Genomic DNA, 20,186 nt, shown 5'->3' on the forward strand with positions numbered 1-20,186 from the left:
TTTCGAATAACCAACTCTTTGTTTTGTTCTTTTTATGTTTTTTTTTTGGACTCTAATTCATTTAATTCTGATTTAATTTTAATTATTTGCTTCTACTTATTGGCTTGGGGTTTGGCTTGTTGCTTCAAGTGCATCATTAAATTGTTGGATTGAGATTTCTCCTATTTATTGATGAAGGCACTCAGAGCTAACATTTTCCTCTGAGCACTACTGCGTATTCTTTAGGCTATTGTTCATTATATTACTCAATTTCCCCTATACCATTTATCTCACAAACACTTTTTGATAACTCACATGTGTGTATGTATACACACATATGTATCTATGTATGTATACACATAAATATATATACACACATACGTATACATATATCTTCCTGAAGCTGACCAAGCATACACGCTTCCCTCAGGATCATGGCCTACCCAGTCACATCTGTGTTATTAGACCCAAATAACTCCCAAGTAATGAGCATCTAAGGAGTCTGACTTTCCTGTCTTGAGCTGTCCCCTAGGCACATGCATGGGTTGCTTGCTTTCTGTTTTCTCTCAGCTTGAGTGCTTCCGACCCAGTATACAGACACTGGCACCTCCTTCAATTTCTTTCAAATCCAAGCCATCTTATTAGAAGTTTTGCTTCTAGATTATTCATTAATTTCTAGATTAATTCATTAATTTCGATTATTGTTCTACAGAGCTATGCCTTCAGGGATGACAGGAATATGACAAAGTTCTTATCTTTCCATATATAGTTTCTCCTGTGCCTCATGCAACCTCCAATACATACTCAAAATTCCTCTGTGGATTAAGCATAGCCTTGTCAATTTGCATATTTGTATACCCAGTGCTTTATTTTCTATTAAACAACTAGGTCTAAGTTGGCCACTTACCACTTAGACATAAATCAGTTCCTCTGGCAAGTGGCATGTTGCTTAAAAAAAATTCCAACCATTCCTTTCATACAGTTTAAAATACTATTTTGTACTAAAAGCTATACTTTATTGTCAATAACAAAAGTGACAAATCTAGTTCTATACTCCTTAGATATTAGCTTCTATTTCAGAAAATCTATCAACTAGTGTTTGTGTGCTGGAAGTCTGGATTTTTGTAGGGGACAAGTAAATTCACTGAGGAACTATAAGCGAAGCTGATATTCATAGCACCTCTCACACCGTAAGTACAGTGAGGGCAAAAACTCTTATAGTCTGTCCTACCCACAGCTGTTTTCCCACAGTTCAGCTAAGTGGTATATATAGAACCAAAACACAGATGAAAGGTATATAGAAAATAATAACAATGCTTAAACTCCATTTGAAAAATGAGGTCCAAAGCCAGACAGGTGGTAAATGCTATAATCCCAGCTCTTAGGAAGCAGAAAATAGAAATGACAAGTATGAAAACAGGCTTAAAGTCATCAGTAAACAAAGCAACATTATAAAAACCAAGTGACCTTATTTTGTACCACTGAATGGGAAAAGGATGAAAATGCCAAGAGCTGCTGAGGGCAATGTGTATATCCTATAGCCACACAGTTTTTCTCTTATTTCTACACCCTTGAACATAAGTATCAGACACCATAGGAATAGCCATAGCAATACTGCTTGTAATAGCAAAAAAAAAAAAAAACCAAAACACAAAACAATAACATAGAAGCCAATTAAGACACTCATGAACAAGAAAATGGGCAGGGAGCTTTGGAATGCTCACACAGTGAGGGATCGTACAGTAGTAAAAATGCACCATAGCCATATGATTTTTTTTTCATAATGTAAAACTAAGTCACATGCTGTTTAGAAAAACACATTTGTGGTCACATTTGCAAAGGGAAACTTCAAATGGTGGTGATCTCTGGGATAAGAGATAGAAAAGGTGGCATGGGTCACTGCAGGGAACTCAAAGGTATCAGAACTATGCTCTCAGATATGCAGACTTTTTTATTATATGTATATATATATATATTGCACTTTTTGTGTCTATTTCCAAAAATTAAAGATCAAGGGGTATTAGTCAGATTCTGAATGATGGGGAAGTGAAGAATGTTCTAAAGAAGGGATTAGTCAATTTAAGATCAAAAGACATGATCTGGAAAGCACTGAGTTCACTGAATGAGAGGGAAACCCAGGCCAGATTGTGTGGGAATCTAGAAACCATAAGAGAGTGTTTTGATTTTATGTTAAGGCTAATGGCAGGCTAAACAAGAATTGTAAACCAGAGTGACATACCGCCATTTCCTAAAGATGTTTTCATAAGGTACATATATTAGTGGGAAGCAATAAAATTGTGTCTAGGTCTCATGGGAGGGTTTGGATATGGTGATGGTACCAGAACAGAGAAAATAGAGAATATAAAGACCATTTAGGACTTTGTAGTTGGTGGGAAAAGTATGGCATTAATGGGAAAGAAAGCATGATAAGGCAGCCAGGTTTGTGACTTGGGTTAATGGTGACACTGGGACAAAGAACAATGCAGAAGGGCAGGTTTATAGTGGAAGGCTGTAAATGTGGCTAGGAGAAAATGATATGATATTAAATAACAAAGTGTTTCATAAATATTTGTAAAGTAATAAATAACTGAGACCTCCAAAAGGAGCTGTGCAACTGGCAGCTGCAATCATCTAGAATAACTGATCTATTCAAAATACTTTCTTGCCAGGTGCTGGTGGCTCACACCTGTAATCCTGGCTACTCAGGAGGCTGAGCCCTGAGGATGGAGGCTTGAAGCCAGCCTATGCAGGAAACTCCGTGAGACCCTTATCTCCAATAAACTTCTCAAAAAATCCAGAAGTTTGACAATTAAGAAATTTAAAAAAAAAAGCCAGCAGGGGTGCTGTGGCTAAAGTAGTAGAGCATTTGACTTGAGCAAAAAGAAGCTCAGGGATAGTACCTAGGCCCAGAATTCAAGCCCCAAGGTTGGAATAAACAACAACAAAAAATAACTTTTTCTAGCCAGGTGCCAGTGGCTCACACCTGTAATCCTGGCTACTCAGTGGCTGAGAGCTGAGGATAGAGGCTTGAAGCCAGCCTGAGCAGCAAAGTCCATGAGACTCTTGTCTCCAATTAACCACCAGAAATCTGTAAGTGGAGCTGTGAATCCAGTGGTAGAGTGCTGGATCTTGAGCAAAAAAAGTTCAGGGACAGCACCAGGCTCTGAGTTCAAGCCCCAGGGCCAGCACACACACAAGTTTCTCTATTTTGTACATTAGCAAGAAAGATGGTGGCCTGTGGTGACACATGCCTGTAATCCCAGCTATATAGACAGCAGAAACAAGAGGATCTTGATAAAAGCCAACTGAGGCAAAATTATCAATCTTACCACCAAAACAAAACAACAAGCCCTGAAAGAAAAAAAGAAAATGAAATGAGGATGAAGTTTATTTACAGTATGAAAACAGAACAATGAAACTTGTTGAAACATTTAAGAAGGGAGGAGGGGGCTGGGAATGTGGCCTAGTGGTAGAGTGCTGGCCTCGTATACATGAAGCCTTGGGTTCGATTCCTCAGCACCACGTATATAGAAAATGGCCAGAAGTGGCGCTGTGGCTCAAGTGATAGAGTGCTAGCCTTGAGCAAAAAGAAGCCAGGGACAGTGCTCAGGCCCTGATTTCAAGCCCCAGGACTGGCAAAAAAAAAAAAAAAAAAAAAAAAGTAAAACAAGGGAGGAGGGGGGTAAGGGAGAGCATCTGAGTGGGTGAGTCTGATGACACAGTGTATGCAATTATGGAAATGTTACAAACGAACCTTCTCCCTTGAACAACTAATGTAATACTAATACAAAATCCTTTAGAAATACATGCATTAAAAAATACCCTGCAAAAATAAAACTAGTCAATTTACAAATGTAAATTTCACTAGTAAATTTTTAGTCTATGACAGTGTGGCACCCTGACTGCTGAGATGCCTCAATTTCCCACTCCAGTCTGGATCTATGCCTTTCACACTGGCCTGCCACCATTAGACAGCCTGTTGTTTTTTCTCTTTCTTTTCTTCCCTTCCTTTCTGTTTTTGAGACAAGGTCTTGCTAGGTAGCTAAGATCTTAAACTTGACCTCTTCCTGCCCAGCCTTCAGGGTGCTGGGATTGAGTGTATACAGATCTTATTTCCACACTACTTGTATCTGGGCTGGATAGGGACTGACTTTGGCTAGGAGAATGTGGCAGCTGACAGTGTTCTAATTCTCTTATATGGTAGATCCACATTCACCAGAACAGAGAAGCCACTACTTAAAAGCCCGAAGTTTGGAGTCTTGATTAGAACGCTAATGGGCAGCAGGGGGACGTCATTCTCAAAGCCCTACCGCAACTAATACAACTAACACATGGCTTATATGGCCAAAAATCATACAAGGTGCATGGAATTAATGTTAAAAAAAGTAGAAAACAAATCAGATGTGAGCGCAATCAAAGTAAATGCAAACCCAGTGGACATTCAAATCTAACAAAGATGTTAAATATTAGCCAAACCAAATCAAATGTGGACACAATCAAGGGGAATCAAGAACCAATCATCTAAGAAGAGTAAGACTTCTCTGGAACTTACCAACTCAAAACACATTTGTAAACTAAAGAATGTCCTCTATTATTAAGTCATTTTTGCTTGGAGCCAGTCTTCTTGCTTTTAGTTTGGTTCCAAAGCCTCTAAGAGACTTCTCTACTTCCACTTTCACAATGGAACCCAGCCTCTCCATGAGAAAATGAGGCAAGGGTCGAGAGATCATGTATAAGAGAGTCAAATGGGGGCTGGGGATATAGCCTAGTGGCAAGAGTGCCTGCCTCGGATACACGAGGCCCTAGCCTCCACATATACACCCCAGCACCACATATACAGAAAACGGCCAGAAGCAGTGCTGTGGCTCAAGTGGCAGAGTGCTAGCCTTGAGCGGGAAGAAGCCAGGGACAGTGCTCAGGCCCTGAGTCCAAGGCCCAGGACTAGCCAAAAAAAAAAAAAAAAGAGAGTCAAATGGTTCTAGCTGTGGCCAACCTTCACCCCCAAACACGAAAGAGAACTCACAGGGACAAGGTGAGCTGGCCTGCCTTGTTCAGACTACAAAATGGTCCAACCGACATATAGATTACTCAGCAAAAATAAACATTTATCATCATCAGATCTCAAGTATTGTTTGGAATATAATAAACACTGAAATATTTGGCGAATGAAGAAACCTGTCGATCAATCCTCAATTTACTGGTGAAGAAAAAGCCAAAAGTAAGTAATTTTTTTTTAAAGTAAGTAATTTTGCCATAGACCTCAGAGCTGATGAGTGACAGAGCCAACATTCAATGTCAGACAGGCTGGATCCAAGTCTAGACATGGCACTGCCATGCAGGCTACGGCATATATGCCCATCATTAATAAACATCAATTTCCTTGTTTTCTTCATGCTTTTAGTGGAACTGTTTCTCCCCAAGGAAGTTCTGTGCTTTCTCTTAACTAAAAATAAACAATACCTAAGTTTGAGAAAATATGTTCCCTGATCCAACCCACTGGTAAAAGCCAACCCCCACCCCCAAAAAAACAAACAAACATGTATAATGTCTTATTGCTGTTCTTGTTGCTGCTTGTTTGTGCCACTTCCTGAAGCATGAACTCAATCAAGGCCTGGGTGCTGTCTTTTAGATTTTTCACTCAAGGCTGCCACTCTACCATTTGAACCAACCTCTCAATTTCAGCCCCCAAAGTAGCTAGGATTCCAGGTATGTACGCCCAGGCATACAGATGCATGTATATACGTAGCCTGGTTACACAAAGCGCTTCTGATGTTTGCCAGAGTCCAACTGCTGTCCAGGGGATTTCATTGCGATTAAAGGCACTTCTATAACCAAATAGTGTTTCATAAACATCATTTATTTTTAGGTACAGTCTCACTGTGTAGCCCAGGATATTCTTGAACTTGCTATGTAACCCAGCCTGGCTTCAAAATTACCTTCCTGGGGCTGGGAATATGGCCTAGTGGCAAGAGTGCTTGAAGCCCTGGGTTCAATTCCCCAGCACCACACATATAGAAAAAAGCGGGAAGTGGCTCTGTGGCTCAAGTGGCAGAGTGCTAGCCTTGAGCAAAAGAGAAGCCAGGCACAGTGATCAGGCCCTGAGTCCAAGCCCAGGATTGGCAAAAAAAAAAAAAAAAAAAAAAAAGAAAAAGAAAGAAAAAGTCAAAATTACCATCCTGCCCTAGCCTCCAGTGCCATATCTGCCTGGAATTCCATTTTCTTTTTTTTTTTTTTTTTTTGGCCAGTCCTGGGCCTTGGACTCAGGGCCTGAGTACTGTCCCTGGCTTCCTTTTGCTCAAGGCTAGCACTCCGCCACTTGAGCCACAGCGCCGCTTCTGGCCGTTTTCTGTATATGTGGTGCTGGGGAACCGAACCTAGGGCCTCGTGTATCCGAGGCAGGCACTCTTGCCACTAGGCTATATCCCCAGCCCCTGGAATTCCATTTTCACTCAATCAAACTACTGATATTACGATTTAAGTATATGGCAGAAACTCTGTCAAAAATGTAACCAAGTGAAAATGTCATTTCAAGGAAAACAGTTGACAGATTGTGCTGTTAATGATAAAATTCCATCTTTCAAATGAAAATCAGAATTTTGGTAGCTTTCCAACACCCAAAGACTTTTCTAATGGAACAGGTAAAGACATTAAGAAATGTAATTGTGGGCTGGGGATATAGCCTAGTGGCAAGAGTGCCTGCCTCGGATACACGAGGCCCTAGGTTTGATTCCCCAGCACCACATATACAGAAAACGGCCAGAAGTGGCGCTGTGGCTCAAGTGGCAGAGTGCTAGCCTTGAGCAGGAAGAAGCCAGGGACAGTGCTCAGGCCCTGAGTCCAAGGCCCAGGACTGGCCAAAAAAAAAAAAAAAAAAAAAAAAGAAATGTAATTGTTTGGCATATACAATGCAATATGTCAGTGTCAGGAACACAGTACAACATTAATTTTCATGACTTCCTTCATGTTATAAAGTCATGCATGGGTAGAAGACCATTAAAAATTAAGATGCAAGCTGGGGATATGGCCTAGTGGCAAGAGTGCTCGCCTCGCATAGATGAAGCCCTAGGTTCAATTCCTCAGCACCACATATATAGAAAATGGCCAGAAGTGGTGCTGTGGCTCAAGTGGCAGAGTGCTAGCCTTGAGCAAAAAGAAGCCAGGGACAGTGCTCAGGCCCTGAGTTCAAGCTCCAGGACTGGCAAAAAAAAAAAAAAAAAAAAGACAACAAAAATCAAGATGCTCCCAATGGATTTTATCAGAGTAGGTTCAGATTTTACTTAGCAACTAAGTTTTTTTTATTTTGTTTTTTGCCAGTCCTGGGCCTTGGACTCGGGGCCTGAGCACTGTCCCTGGCTTCTTTTTGCTCTGCCACTTGAGTCACAGCGCCACTTCTGGCCATTTTCTATATATGTGGTGCTGGGAATCGAACCCAGGGCTTCATGTATACGAGGCCAGCGCTCTTGCCACTAGGCCATATTCCCAGCCCGCAACTAAGTTTTTAAAAATCAGTATTTGTCTCAGAAGTGCGGCGCGGCGGCCGGCAGGGAGCTGAGGACCTCTGTGGCGACCCCGGGGTGCTCCAAGAGGACAGGGGACCGACGGAGGATGCCACTGGAGTTACCTTCCTCTTCCTGCCCCAAGCCTTGCCTTCTCCATTGCCCTCAGTACCCAACAGTATTACCAGCTCCTCCCCTCCTCCAATGTCACCTCCCAGGAGATGAAGTGTGTTCTTCACTGGTTTGCCACTTGGTCTGGTCCTCAGCGGGAACGTTTTCTCCATGACATGGTAGCTAAAAGCAGTGCCGGGAAAGCTGCAGTCCCTGCTGGATAGTCTGGAGCAGCAAATCGACCACCTTGTATCTTTGAATGCCAGCTACGGCTTTGGGATCAGTGGTTTCAGGGTTGGGCTGAGCAGGAACGCAATGAATTTGTCCAGCAGCTGGAAGTTAGTGACCCAGTGGCTGCTACAGCTGGAAAGGACTGATAGTCAGATTGAAAGAAGATACCATAGCTGATGGAGCCGAGGCCATCACTCTAAAGTGAAAACACTGTTCTGACGTGGATTTTAGGGGGCGGGGGTCCAGTGAGCTGACTGAACTTCCTGATAAGCACAGGCATGCCTTTTTCAATACTAGGACCATATCAGCTGGACTCTTAGTGAAAATGTTATTTGTCTAAGCAAATCTAGATCATATCAGTCTCCTAGTTTGCTTTCCAAGAGATGTCAGACCTCAAGAATTCAATGACTTTTGCAGCTATAACCAAAAAGTACCTACTTGTTAATAACTAGTCTATGGTCCATAATGGGTGTAATGTAAAACTAACCTTCAGAAACAGCAAAGAAGAAAAAGAACAGGTATCTTTTTCTACTTTAGCTGCATTCAGATGGCTGGTTGTATACTCTTATCAGACCCTAGCACAATTATGTGACTTCCAAACCAATGTATTTCCTAGTGATGATTTGAAAAATTATAGAAAATCAGTGGGGATGGGAGGGAAAAACCGAAGAGAATCAGGAAAGGGCCGACATTGTCCAAAAAGAAATGTATACTCTTTACCTTACTTATGTAATTGTAACCCCTCTGTACATCAACTTCATAATAATAGTAAAACAGGTTTTTTTTGTTGTTGTTTTGTTTTTGCCAGTCCTGGGACTTGGGACTCAGGGCCTAAGCACTGTCCCTGGCTTCTTTTTGCTCAAGGCTAGCACTTAACACTTGAGCCACAACGCCACTTCTGGCTTTTTCTGTGTATCTGGTGCTGAGGAATCGAACCCAGGAGGTTCGCGCATGCTGGGCAAGCATTCTACCACTAGGGCACATTCCCAGCCCATAAAACAGTTTTAAAAGAAAATCATGGAAAATCAGAGGGAGATAGTTACTCTAACTTCTATGCTTTCTGACTCCCAATAGCAATGAAAAATAAATAAGTAAAGATACAGAATAGCAATGCCCTAAGTGTATGGGATACCCTTGGGGGTTGGTAGCAGACATTCTTATTATGTTCTTGTTCTAAAACAGTATGAAGGTGACACTTTACAAGTCAGGCAGTTTATTTTTTTAATATCAAAATAAAGAGTGGATCTTTGTAGCCATAAAAAAATCAGTATTTGTCAAACAGTGTGATATAAAACAATGTCCACAACTATCTACAAACTTATTAAACATTTCTTTCCAACTATATCTAGAAATCAGGTAAAATGTTCTTAATTTTCTCAAACCAAGCCAGAATAGTATACCAAATTAAATGTGGAAGCAAATGTCTGAATCCAGCTATCTTGCTTTATCACACGTTAGGTTTTTCAAAAATGCAAAATAACGGCACTCCTAGAATAACCATATCAAAACCAGAAAATAAGTGATGTAGACAATCTAGAGAAGCTGGAATCCTTGTGCAATGCTGATGGGAATGTAAAATGGCACAGTCTATATAGGAAATAGTATGGTGGCTCCCCAAAATATCAAACATAGAATTACCATATAAGTCAGCAACTTCTCCTTTGTGTATATATACAGCCCACGGAATTGAAAGCAGGGGCCACAAACGCATATACGCACAATTGTTATAACACCATTATTATTATTTTTTTTTGGCCAGTCCTGGGCCTTGGACTCAGGGACTGAGCACTGTCCCTGGCTTCTTCCCGCTCAAGGCTAGCACTCTGCCACTTGAGCCACAGCGCCGCTTCTGGCCGTTTTCTGTATATGTGGTGCTGGGGAATCGAACCTAGGGCCTCGTGTATCCGAGGCAGGCACTCTTGCCACTAGGCTATATCCCCAGCCCCCATAACACCATTATTATCAAGCACCAAAGACAGGTGCAACCCTAGTGTCCATAGGGTAAACAAAATATTTATGTACAGAATGCACTTAAGAAATACTTTATTTGTGCTGGCTCTGGGCTTGAACTTAAGGCCTAGGTGCTGTCTCTGAGCTTTGTTTGCTTAAGGCTAGGGCTCTACCACTTGAGCCACAGCTCCTCTTCTAGGTTTTGGGGAGTTAATTGGAGATAAGAGTCTCCCTGGCTTTCCTTCCCCTGCTGGCTTCGAACCACGATTCTCAGATCTCAGCTTCCTGAGTAGGATTACAGGTGTGAGCTACCGGTGCCCAGTTTCTAGGAAACACTTTATAAATACCCTAGTTCTAAGTTCTCTTATGGCAAGTATGGACAGAAACAATCCACATAAGTGTAAGCTCTTGGGTTCTTAGAAATTGTGAGAGGTACAGAGATTCTGAGACTAAAAAGTTTGAGAACAGCTGTCTTTCAGAAAGATTTATTCTCTTCTCTCACACAGTCATTATGTGAATTCCTTCATTTGATAGAGACAGCTACTATGCCAACTTGCAGCAGGGAGACCAGCAAAACCTTAAAGGACAGCCTAAAATAGGGTCACCATCATCACACCGAGTCTTTATAACCACTGTTGTCCCCTGGGTTCATGAGCACTACAGACGCGGAAGCACAAAGCTCCTTTCAAGAGTGGATGTACAATGGGGGGCTGTGAAAAGCTCGGCTGATGCACACACCAAAGCAGTGTTGCAGCTATGAAGGGAAAAAAGAGAAATCTCACACGTGTGTTTTCCTCCGTGGAGCCTTCGGTTTGGAGATCTGGGGAGGAGGGGCGGCGGCGTCATTGTCTCCCCACCCCGGGGGCCTCGGGGCCCGGAATCGCCGGCCCGCACCGTCCCGCGGGCGGGGGGCCCAGTCGCCGAGCCCCGGCCCCAGGAGGACAGAAACCCCGCGCGCAAGTGGGGAGGCACACGCGGAAGCGGGCACGAGGGGCCAAGCCCACGGCCGCGGCGCTCGGAAGGCAGCTCCGCTGTGGCGCGTGGGAGAGGGTGGGAGGGCGGAGGGGGGGCGTCCGCATCCCGCCGTCCTCCGGCATTCGCTGCCCACCCCAACAAAGGGGGACGGACGTCGGGGGGGGGGGGGGGGAACGGGGAAGGGAGGCCCCAGGTGGCCGCGCCAGGTGTCCCGAGGGGGCCGACGCGGCAGGCGGCGGGGCGGGGACGGACGGGCGGCGCGAGGCCGCCCGGCATGGCCCAGGCCGGGCAGAGGACCTCGCCCGGCCCACGGCCAAGGTGAACGCGCGCGCCGAGGTACCTGTGGAGGCCGCGAACCGCCGAGCGGCACCGGGCGATCATGGGCACACCGGGAGGCCGGCGGCAGCGGCGGCGGCGGCGGCGGCGGCGGCGGCGGGCGCGGGATCCTCCGGTCCGGGGGCTCAGGAACGCGGCTGTGCCGTGCGCGCTCCGGGCGCCCACAGTCGGCCTAGCGGAGGCGGCCCGCCCCGCCAGCGCCCTCCCACGTGCGGCAGCCCCACGCCGGCCCCGCGGAGGCCCCGCCCCCGCGCGCACGGCCCCGCCCGGCCCCGCCCCCGCGCGCACGGCCCCGCCCCCGCGCGCACGGCCCCGCCCCCGCGCGCACGGCCCCGCCCCGGCTCCGCCCCCGCGCGCGCGGCCCCGCCCCGGGGCGGGGCCTGCGCGACTGCGTCTGAGAACCCAGCGCTCCGGCCGGCGGGCCGAGTGGGCGGCGGCGCGGCGGCGGCGTGGGAGCTGGAGAAGTTTGGGAGGTCGCGGGCCGTGCGGGGCTCCCAGCCGGGCTGACGCCTCGAGGACGAGGCGCGGCGCGCTCTCACGGACGCTCCCCGCCGTCCGCGGTCGTCTGGCCTCCTCTCGCTGGGTAAGGAAGGGGCTTCTCCCGCCGCGCCCCGGCGGCGCACCCCGTGCGGGCCGAGGCTAGGCCCGGTGCGCGCGGGGGCCCGGGAGGCCCGAGTGGGAGGTGCGTGTGCGGACGGAGAGCCTGGGAGAGGTGGCCCGGCTCGTCTCCGCTCCGCTCCCCATCTCCCCACCCCCCACCCCACCCCCCCGGTCCGTTTTCACCTTCTGCCCCGAGGCCTTATTTAGTATTTGTAATTACCGGGGGCCCGGGCGTCGGCCGGCCTTTACCCAGCTAATAGACGTGCTAGCGGCGGGGGCCACACCCGGCTCTGGATGGGGAGCCCGGGAGCCGGTGGAGGGGGAGGCTTGGTGGACCAGCCCGGGTGCCGCGGCTGGGGTGCGACGGTGCCCCCCCCCCCCGGAAGCGGCCGCGTCCCGGCCTGCGTGCGCCCGCGGGCCCGCGCTGGGCTGCCCGCCCTCCGGCCTGTCGGGGAGCCCGGGGAGCCCGGGGAGCCGCCTGCCCATAGGAACGGCCTGCGATGGAACCGTCTTTGTCGCGTGTATGTCCCTGTCAGATAACGGAGCCTACAAAGTAGGCGGAGTGTGCGTTATTAAAGCCTTTTCAGAAATCCCTGGAGGTAAATGCTCTCCTTCTGAGTCAGCAGTATGAAACCTTCCTCAGCTCAGTACCAGGCCTTGGGGGGCGAACTTCCGTGTCTCTATGTGTGCTCTTAATCCTTCATCTCTATTTATTATATATTGTGATGTAATGAGAATCTGAGCTTATGTTATACACGTTCTGAAAAAAAATTACTGATGCAGAATTCAACATACTCTAGTACTGCTGGGTTGAAATAAAAATACATAATACATTTCTGTAATGATAACCCTCCAGATTCCAAAGAGAAAGATTAAGGTAATGAAAAGGATTTTTTTGTTTGTTTTGTTCTTTTGGTCCGTCTTGGGGCTTGAACTCAGGGCCAGGACACTATCCCTGTCCCATTTTTTGGGGTGGCTAAGTGGAGATATGAGTCTCACCGACTTTCCTGCCCTGAAGGGTGATCCTTCGATCTCAGCCTCTTGAATAGCTATTTTCTTTTTACTTTTTTTTTTTTTTTTTTGCCAGTGCTGGGGCTTGACCTCAGGACCTGGGCTCTGTCCCTGAGCCTCTTTGTACTCAAGCGCTTTACCACTTTAGCTACAGCGCGCCTTTTTTCTGAGTAGTTTATTGGAGACTAGAGTCTCATGGACTTTTCTGCCCTTACTGGCTTCAAACCACGATCCTTAGATCTCAGCCTCCTGAGATGCTAAAATTAGAAGCTAATTTTTTTTTTTAGTTTTCTGCCTTTTTTCCTTTTTTTTTGTTTATTAATTGAACATAAAATTTTTTTACAAGGTGTTGTGCAAAAAGGGTACAGTTACATAGTAGGGCAGTGTGTACATTTCTTTTGATATCTTACGTCCTGTTTTTCTATCCCTTGTCTAGGTCAGGTAGACATATATACAATATACAATGTATCAAGAACATATACAGTATTCACAGACTTGGTCTCTACTGACTCTCTGTCTCCCTTTGTTAACAGTCATATATAGAAGCTAATTTTTTAAACTTTTAATAGCTCTTGCTATTAATTACCTTTATAATTTCAAACTTTGTTGAGTCATTCTTTGAAAAGTCTGAGCCAAGTTTATTCATTTTTCTTATTAAGGAAGTGTTTAAGCTTCTAAAATGTCATCTATCAAGCACCTTGTTTATGCAGTGATTCGGTTCTTGAAGGAACAAAGTCAAATGGATACATATACTTCTGATGAACAAGAAAGCTTGGAAGGTAGGCACCTGTATTTTGTGTTCATTTGTGTTATAAAGAAAGATCAAAATAGGTATAAGCCTGAGCTTATACCCCAGTATAATAAAATTTGAATATTTGCTGATATTTCAAGCAGAGAAGTATAACTATACATCTTCTGTTTTTTGAATCATGCTTTAAGTAACAACAGAATAAGACTACTTATTAACAATTGACAATTACCATATCAGCAATATGCCATTCATTGTATAGAGAATGTCTCTCTCTCTCTTTTTTTTTTTTTACATCAACTAGGTAAGTATTATTACCATTTAGCAGATGAGGAAATGAAACCAGATGAGATAAGGAAGCAAGGTAACAGCTAATATGTGACAAGCTTGAGATTTAAGCTCTGAAGATTTTGTTTTCTCCTTTTTCATCCAGTTTAGAAATAATACATGAAAACATCTTGGTCATTGTAATAGCACAATGTAAAATTCTAAATAAATCGTTAGTGTGCTCTGACATGTACCTATTTTGAGACTTGAAATGAGAAGATTCCACTCATGTTTTTTGTGAACTTTAAATATTCGATTTGATAATCTGTAAAGTTGAGCAAGACTTGGAAGATAGCATCATGTGTTTCCTTGACACTATCTTTATGCTTCAATATAAAATTTAACTGCAGCATAACCATAATAAGATAAAATTCTGCAGATGGGCTTGTGGTGGTTCAATGAGCCTAGCTTCCTTGTGGTCTAAAGACTTAATTATTGCAATGAGAGTACATTTGGGAGAACTTAACAAATAACAGTGCAGTCTGAATTCCCCATCTTAAAGCAGCTACTCCTATAAAGGGAACACATACTTCTCTTGTAAATCTACTTGAAGGATTTGCTCTAACTCTGCTTGCATTCTGGTGGGGTGATGTCTTTCTAGGTGGCAATGAGAGGAGCAGGTGATGCACAGTTGGAAAACATTGCAGTCACTCCCTTTAATATGAATGTCTTTTTGTTCTCCTTCACTGCGAGACTATGTGAAGATAAAGGTGATTGGTTAGCTAAGGAGATTGTTGGTGATAGTTGCTCTGTAGCAAACAGATAAAAGCAGTCATTTAATAAAAAGATGATTCTCTTCTAACCAAAGGCAGTGTATTTATAAGAGCTAGAGTTGAGAGTATTTTTAAAAACCAAGATGTTATGTCCTAATTTTAGGATGGTATTCTGCCAAAAGTATGTGCCTTCAGCTGTTTGTTATATATGGCAGTCAGAAATTGTGCCAATTGTTTGTGACTGACCCCTATTTTTGACTCTCTAAGTCTAATTTAATTGAACATGAAATCATGTGGAGGTGTCTGCCCACCTTCTAGACATTTAAAAAAAAGTCCTAGAAAAGAAGCATCTGTTCTAACACCAGCTTTGCAGTATTCTAGAGTCTGTGTGTCATCAGCTTTGAGTTTTGTTATCATTGCATGTCAGCCGTATGGGGCATCTGATGTACATTTATAATCCCAGCTGTGTGGGAAGCAGAGGTAGTAGGATTTTAGTTTGAGGCCCACCCTGCCAAAGTTAACTAGAGACCCTATCTGAAAAAACAAACAAAAAAGCTAAAGGGCTAGGGCTGCGACTAATGTTAGAGTACTTGCTTAGCAAGCCTGGGTCTCTGAGGCCTTGAGTTCACTCCCCAGTATTGCCAGAGAGATGGGGAAAGGAGGAAAGAGAAAGAAAAAGAATGTCCATGGGGTTCCTCTTCATTGTTGACATCTATGACATCTGCTTCACTTCTGTCTGTTGAGGTTCTTACACACTGGCACTGCTGGACTTAACTCTTGACAGTTCTTCCAGTTCCCTTGGCTCTTAGTTCTTGACTTTTCCTCCTTCCGTGATCTTAAACCCTAAGTCGTTGGTTTTCATCTTGGGGTGATTTTGCATAGTCTGGAAGCATTTGTGGTTGGAACACGGAGTGGAGCTGGTATTGCTATCATGTTGTGAGTAAAGATCATGGAGGATGCAAAACATACTGCAATGCCTGAGACAGCCCTGAGAGCTAAAATGTCAGTGTGCTGAGGTTGAGAAACCCTTCCCTAGACCTTATCATGACCAAAATTGCATTTCTCCCATAATCTCTACCTTAAACATTTCACTTCCTCACTATTATTGTCTATCTTTTTAGACTGCTCCCTTCTGCAATCTCTGCAAATCTTTGAACCTACTAACACCTCCTATCTGCTGATAACTCACTATTCCCACTCTGATTCTCACTCATTTTGAATGACATGTTGATCATTAACATCACTTTCTTGTATTTCCTCCCCTTTCTTTCAAAACTCACCCTGGGCTGGGAATATGGCCTAGTGGTAAAAGTGCTCACCTCGTATACATGAAGCCCTGGGTTCAATTCCTGAGCACCACACATGTAGAAAAAGCCAGAAGTGGCACTGTAGCTTAAGTGGTAGAGTGCCAGCCTTGAGCTAAAAGAAGCCAGGGACAGTGTTCAGGCCTGATTTCAAGCCCCAGGACTGGCAAAACAAAACAAAACTCGCCCTGGCATTTAAGTTAGTCTAACTTCACCTATTCTGGGCCACATCCAGATGGCTGGCTGTCTATTTGCTAACTGTTGGTATTTGAATTCTTCACTGTGAAACTCCAGCAGACTTTTTTTTTTCTTTGTATGTGGTGGCCATGGGTCTTGATACTGTCCCTGAGCTCTTTTGCTCAAGATTAGCGCTCTACTGCTTTGAGCCACAGTTCTATTTCTGGTCTTTTGGTGGTTAATTGGAGATAAGAGTCTCATGGACTTTCCTGCCCCACTGGCTTTGAACCGTGATCCTCAGATCTCAGCCTCTCAAGTAGCAGGATTTACTGGCATGAGTCACCAGCGCCCAGCTCTAGCAGACTTTTAATGTTGCCAGGCAATCATACTATACGTTCTATTCCTTCATGCTTTTATTGCCCTAGGTGATCAATTGTGTACTTTCTCATGGCTTCTTAGGACACTCCCCCTACATACACACACATAGAAAGAAAGATAAAGAGAGGAAGAGAAGAGAGAGAGAGACTGACAGAAATAATAAGTAATGAGGAACAGAGAAAGAGAGATGGGGGAAAAAAGAAACAGGAGAATGAGGAATTTTGACTTTTTGACAGCTGTAAGGAGAGTTGTTCTAGTGAGAGTAGCATTTCTTTTATGACACAGAATTTTCTCAAGTTCACAGTGATTACATAATATATTTTGTAGAAGTCACATAAAATGTGCAGGAATCTGTTCTCTACCATCTGGGAGCACACTGGGTATGTTGACAACATTCTTGGCTCCTTTCAAACTAGAGCACTATCAGGAATGGAATCAATCGCCTGGGAAGACTAGGTCTGCACTCTTTCTGTCCCTACTCCGTATCAGCCTCCTCACTTGTCCATCTCATTTAAGCAGGGACCTACCTGGTCCTTCTGCTTCTATTGTTCTAGATAGCTTCCCATTTAATCCATCCCCAGTTCCCTAGCAGACTTCTAACTCTTAACACAAGCATGACTCCTTCCCTGAATCCTAACTGGTGCTTAATTTGCACATTGCACTAAGTCCACATCTTTTTCTTTCTTTGGTATGGGATACTAGAGTTTGAATTCAGGGTTTTAACTACTTTAGCCAAACCGCAATCCTTTTGCTCTTAGCTTTAGTCTTTCAGGTAGGATCTCACTCCAATTTTGAGCATATTGGTCATCCCATCTCTGTCTTCCATGCAGTTGGGACGGTAGGCCTTTGCTATCATGCTTTGTTTCCCCTCACTCACATTCGCAATTGAACTTTGGGCCTTGCACTTGAACCACACCTCCAGTCCTTTTTGCTTCAGTGATTTTTTTTCAGACAGGACATCTATGCTCCCACCCACTCCTCCTGTGTAGTTCAGACTGCAGGCATGTTGGCACATGCCTGATTCCAGCTTGTTCTTTGAGATAGGATCTTTGTTTTCTTTTTTTCCTAAGGTGTTTTTTTTTTCCTGCCAGAGGAAGCAGTGGCTAGCTAATCTTGAACTGCAGTCTCCCAAATGGGTGGGATTATAAGCATGAGCCCAAATCATTCTGCCAGATAAGCTGCCTTATGTCAGGTGACAAAGTTCTTTTCTAACATAATTTCCATTGTATCTAGTCTTACCCGTAACACTCTTCCCTACCAACCACTTGTCTTTTCCTGCACCAAATTAGAGGAGGTATCCATCACTCTTTAGTACGCTATACATGTTACTCACTGTGTTAGTCCTCTTTCTATTGGACATAGACTGCATCATGTAGATAGTGATTTTTCCTGTGAGGTTGACTGCTGCTCTCTACTACTTAGAAGAGCATATTACAGATAGGCGCTTGGAAAATTGGCATGCATGAATTAATTTTACAATACTAACCTACATTTATGTAAGAGAATATGCCAGGATTAATGTTTAGTGCTTCCTTTGTGCAAGATACTTAGTTTTTGTAACTATTTTTTTAAATCAAGAGTTCTATTTAAAATATATATGCTATTTTGTTTGTTCGTGGGATTAAGACATTGGTGGTGGGCTGGGGATATAGCCTAGTGGCAAGAGTGCCCGCCTCAGATACACGAGGCCCTAGGTTCGATTCCCCAGCACCACATATACAGAAAACGGCCAGAAGCGGCGCTGTGGCTCAAGTGGCAGAGTGGTAGCCTTGAGCAGGAAGAAGCCAGGGACAGTGCTCAGGCCCTGAGTCCAAGGCCCAGGACTGGCCAAAAAAAAAAAAAGACATTGGTGGTTAGTGAATTAGCTGTTCAGGAGTAAGTTGTTAATGACCTGATTTTCTTTCTAGTAGCCTACAAAAAAAAAAAACTTGAATATATTCAAAAATTATATCCTGTATAACATTTACCTTTTTGGTGAATAAGAAACCATTATCTTTTTATCAATGTTTTGTTTACAAACAAAATCTCTGTGCAGCTGGGCCAGTTAGATTTCCTGATATTCTTCTATGTTTATAAGTACTGACATATTACAATTCTGTTAGAGAAACAAATTTCTTTTAGTGACTAATTTTTTTTTTCATAAAAACATTTGTTCCAAGTTGCAATTCAGTGCTTGGAGACAGTTTTTAAGATCAGCCCAGAAGATACACACCTGGCAGTTTCACAGCCTTTGACAGAATTGTTCACCAATTCCATCCGTAAGGTATGTTGTTATTGTGATGTAAGAATGATGACAATTTTATGTTGGATTTTTAATAGTTGACTAAGTCTACAACTAATTAACTTCTTCCTGGGTATAACATAGTTTATACAATACAACTGTGGTCTAAAGTATACCTTATGTCTTATATGCTGTAGATTTTTATTTTAGTAGCATTTCTCTTTCTCTTGCCTTCTGTTATACTTAGTGATATATTTGTCAGCATTTTAAGTCATTTATAATATGACCATTTTCAGATTTCTGACATCTAATTGACATTCTTCTAAAACATGAGTGACCTTTAAAAACAAAAGCTTAAAATCCAGACAGTAATCTTTCAGAAATAGGTTCATCTGGAGTTGAATTGTTTCTGAAGTGGATTTCTTCAATTTGTTATTGAAGGGACTCAGGAAAACACAAGGGTTCAGGATCAGTGTGAAACTCCCAGTTCTCTTATCTCTTCTCTCAAGGACTGTTTTCATGGTTCTGATTTCTGTCCTTTTCAGGAAATCTAGCCATGATACAATCGGAGGGTCCGAGTGGTTGCAGCGCTGCCTCCTGAGGGCAGTGGCCCATGGCCTCTGTAGGAGACCTTGCTTCAGTAGTTGAAGCGGACCTTTACTTACAGAGACTGAGACACCACTTGAACTTGCTTGCTCCTTAGGTACCATCATCATTGACTTTATACTGGCGAAATATGAATTTACTTTCATTTTTCCTTTTAGGAAGTTGTAATTGACTTTTATACTCTTAAGTAAAACTCTTTTCCCCTTTTACTGTATCTCTCTGCATTTATTTGCAAGAAACTTATTGCTTACAATTTTAAAAATACAGCTGATTGAAACTGGCTCCCTAGGACATCCCCAACAGTGTTGTTTATGATGTCATCGTCCCCCCGCAGTCCTCCCCGCAGCTGTGGCTTTACTTAACCGACTGTGGCAGTGGCAGTTTAGGACTTGTCTGAAACAGCTTCCATACTGTGTACCTAATGAGAGATTGCTTGTCTCACTTAGACTACTTGAATGCTATTTTGGTCACTTTTTTTTTCTTTTTTGCCAGTGCTGGGGCTTGGACTCAGGGCCTGAGCACTGCCCCTGGCTTCTTTCTGCTCAAGGCTAGCACTCTGCCACTTGAGCCATTGCGCCACTTCTGGCTTTTTCTATATACATGGTGCTGAGGAATCAAACCCAGGGCTTCAGATATGTGAGGCAAGCACTCTACCATGAGGCCATATTTCCAGCACCTTTTGGTCACTTTTATAATACTGGTTTTCTAATCCTACCCCAACCCCATCAATTAAGTTTAGAAATATATTACATGGACTCACTGCCTTTATTCAAAGCACTTGCCCCCTACATTATGAGCTGCTCAAATGTATCCATTGAATATGAGAATTTATTTTCAGTTTAGAGGAAGGAACTAATATAATTCATTTTTTAAATGTATCTTTTTTTTCCCCTCTATTCAAACGGGTTTAAAACAAAGAAGAACATCTGGCATTTGGTCCATGACAGACACATAGCTCTTCTCATTGGCTGCCTGAGACCATCTGCCTGTACTGATAATTTTGTATGGCTTTGAGTGGTATTT

The 20,186-nt window shown here is 43.8% G+C and overlaps 2 protein-coding genes across 3 annotated transcripts in view; one reads left to right on the forward strand and one right to left on the reverse strand.

The window, feature by feature from the left end:
- Positions 1-11,146, reverse strand: part of Nln (neurolysin) — a 93,804-nt gene extending 82,658 nt beyond the window's left edge. Inside the window, exon 1 of the mRNA XM_048368291.1 lies at positions 11,083-11,146. Within this exon, the coding sequence (XP_048224248.1) occupies positions 11,083-11,123 (41 nt within the window). The 5' untranslated portion in view covers positions 11,124-11,146. The remainder of the gene's footprint in view (positions 1-11,082) is intronic.
- A 357-nt stretch (positions 11,147-11,503) lies between these two features.
- Sgtb (small glutamine rich tetratricopeptide repeat co-chaperone beta) overlaps positions 11,504-20,186 on the forward strand; it is a 34,747-nt gene continuing 26,064 nt past the window's right edge. For both annotated transcript variants that reach the window (XM_048368297.1, XM_048368298.1), the window contains exons 1-3: positions 11,504-11,661; positions 13,349-13,468; positions 18,496-18,599. In XM_048368297.1, coding sequence (XP_048224254.1) covers positions 13,369-13,468; positions 18,496-18,599 — 204 coding nt within the window. In that variant the 5' untranslated portion in view covers positions 11,504-11,661; positions 13,349-13,368. The remainder of the gene's footprint in view (positions 11,662-13,348; positions 13,469-18,495; positions 18,600-20,186) is intronic.

The sequence above is a fragment of the Perognathus longimembris genome, chromosome 19 (genome assembly GCF_023159225.1).
Source record: "Perognathus longimembris pacificus isolate PPM17 chromosome 19, ASM2315922v1, whole genome shotgun sequence".
Classification (NCBI taxonomy): domain Eukaryota; kingdom Metazoa; phylum Chordata; class Mammalia; order Rodentia; family Heteromyidae; genus Perognathus; species Perognathus longimembris.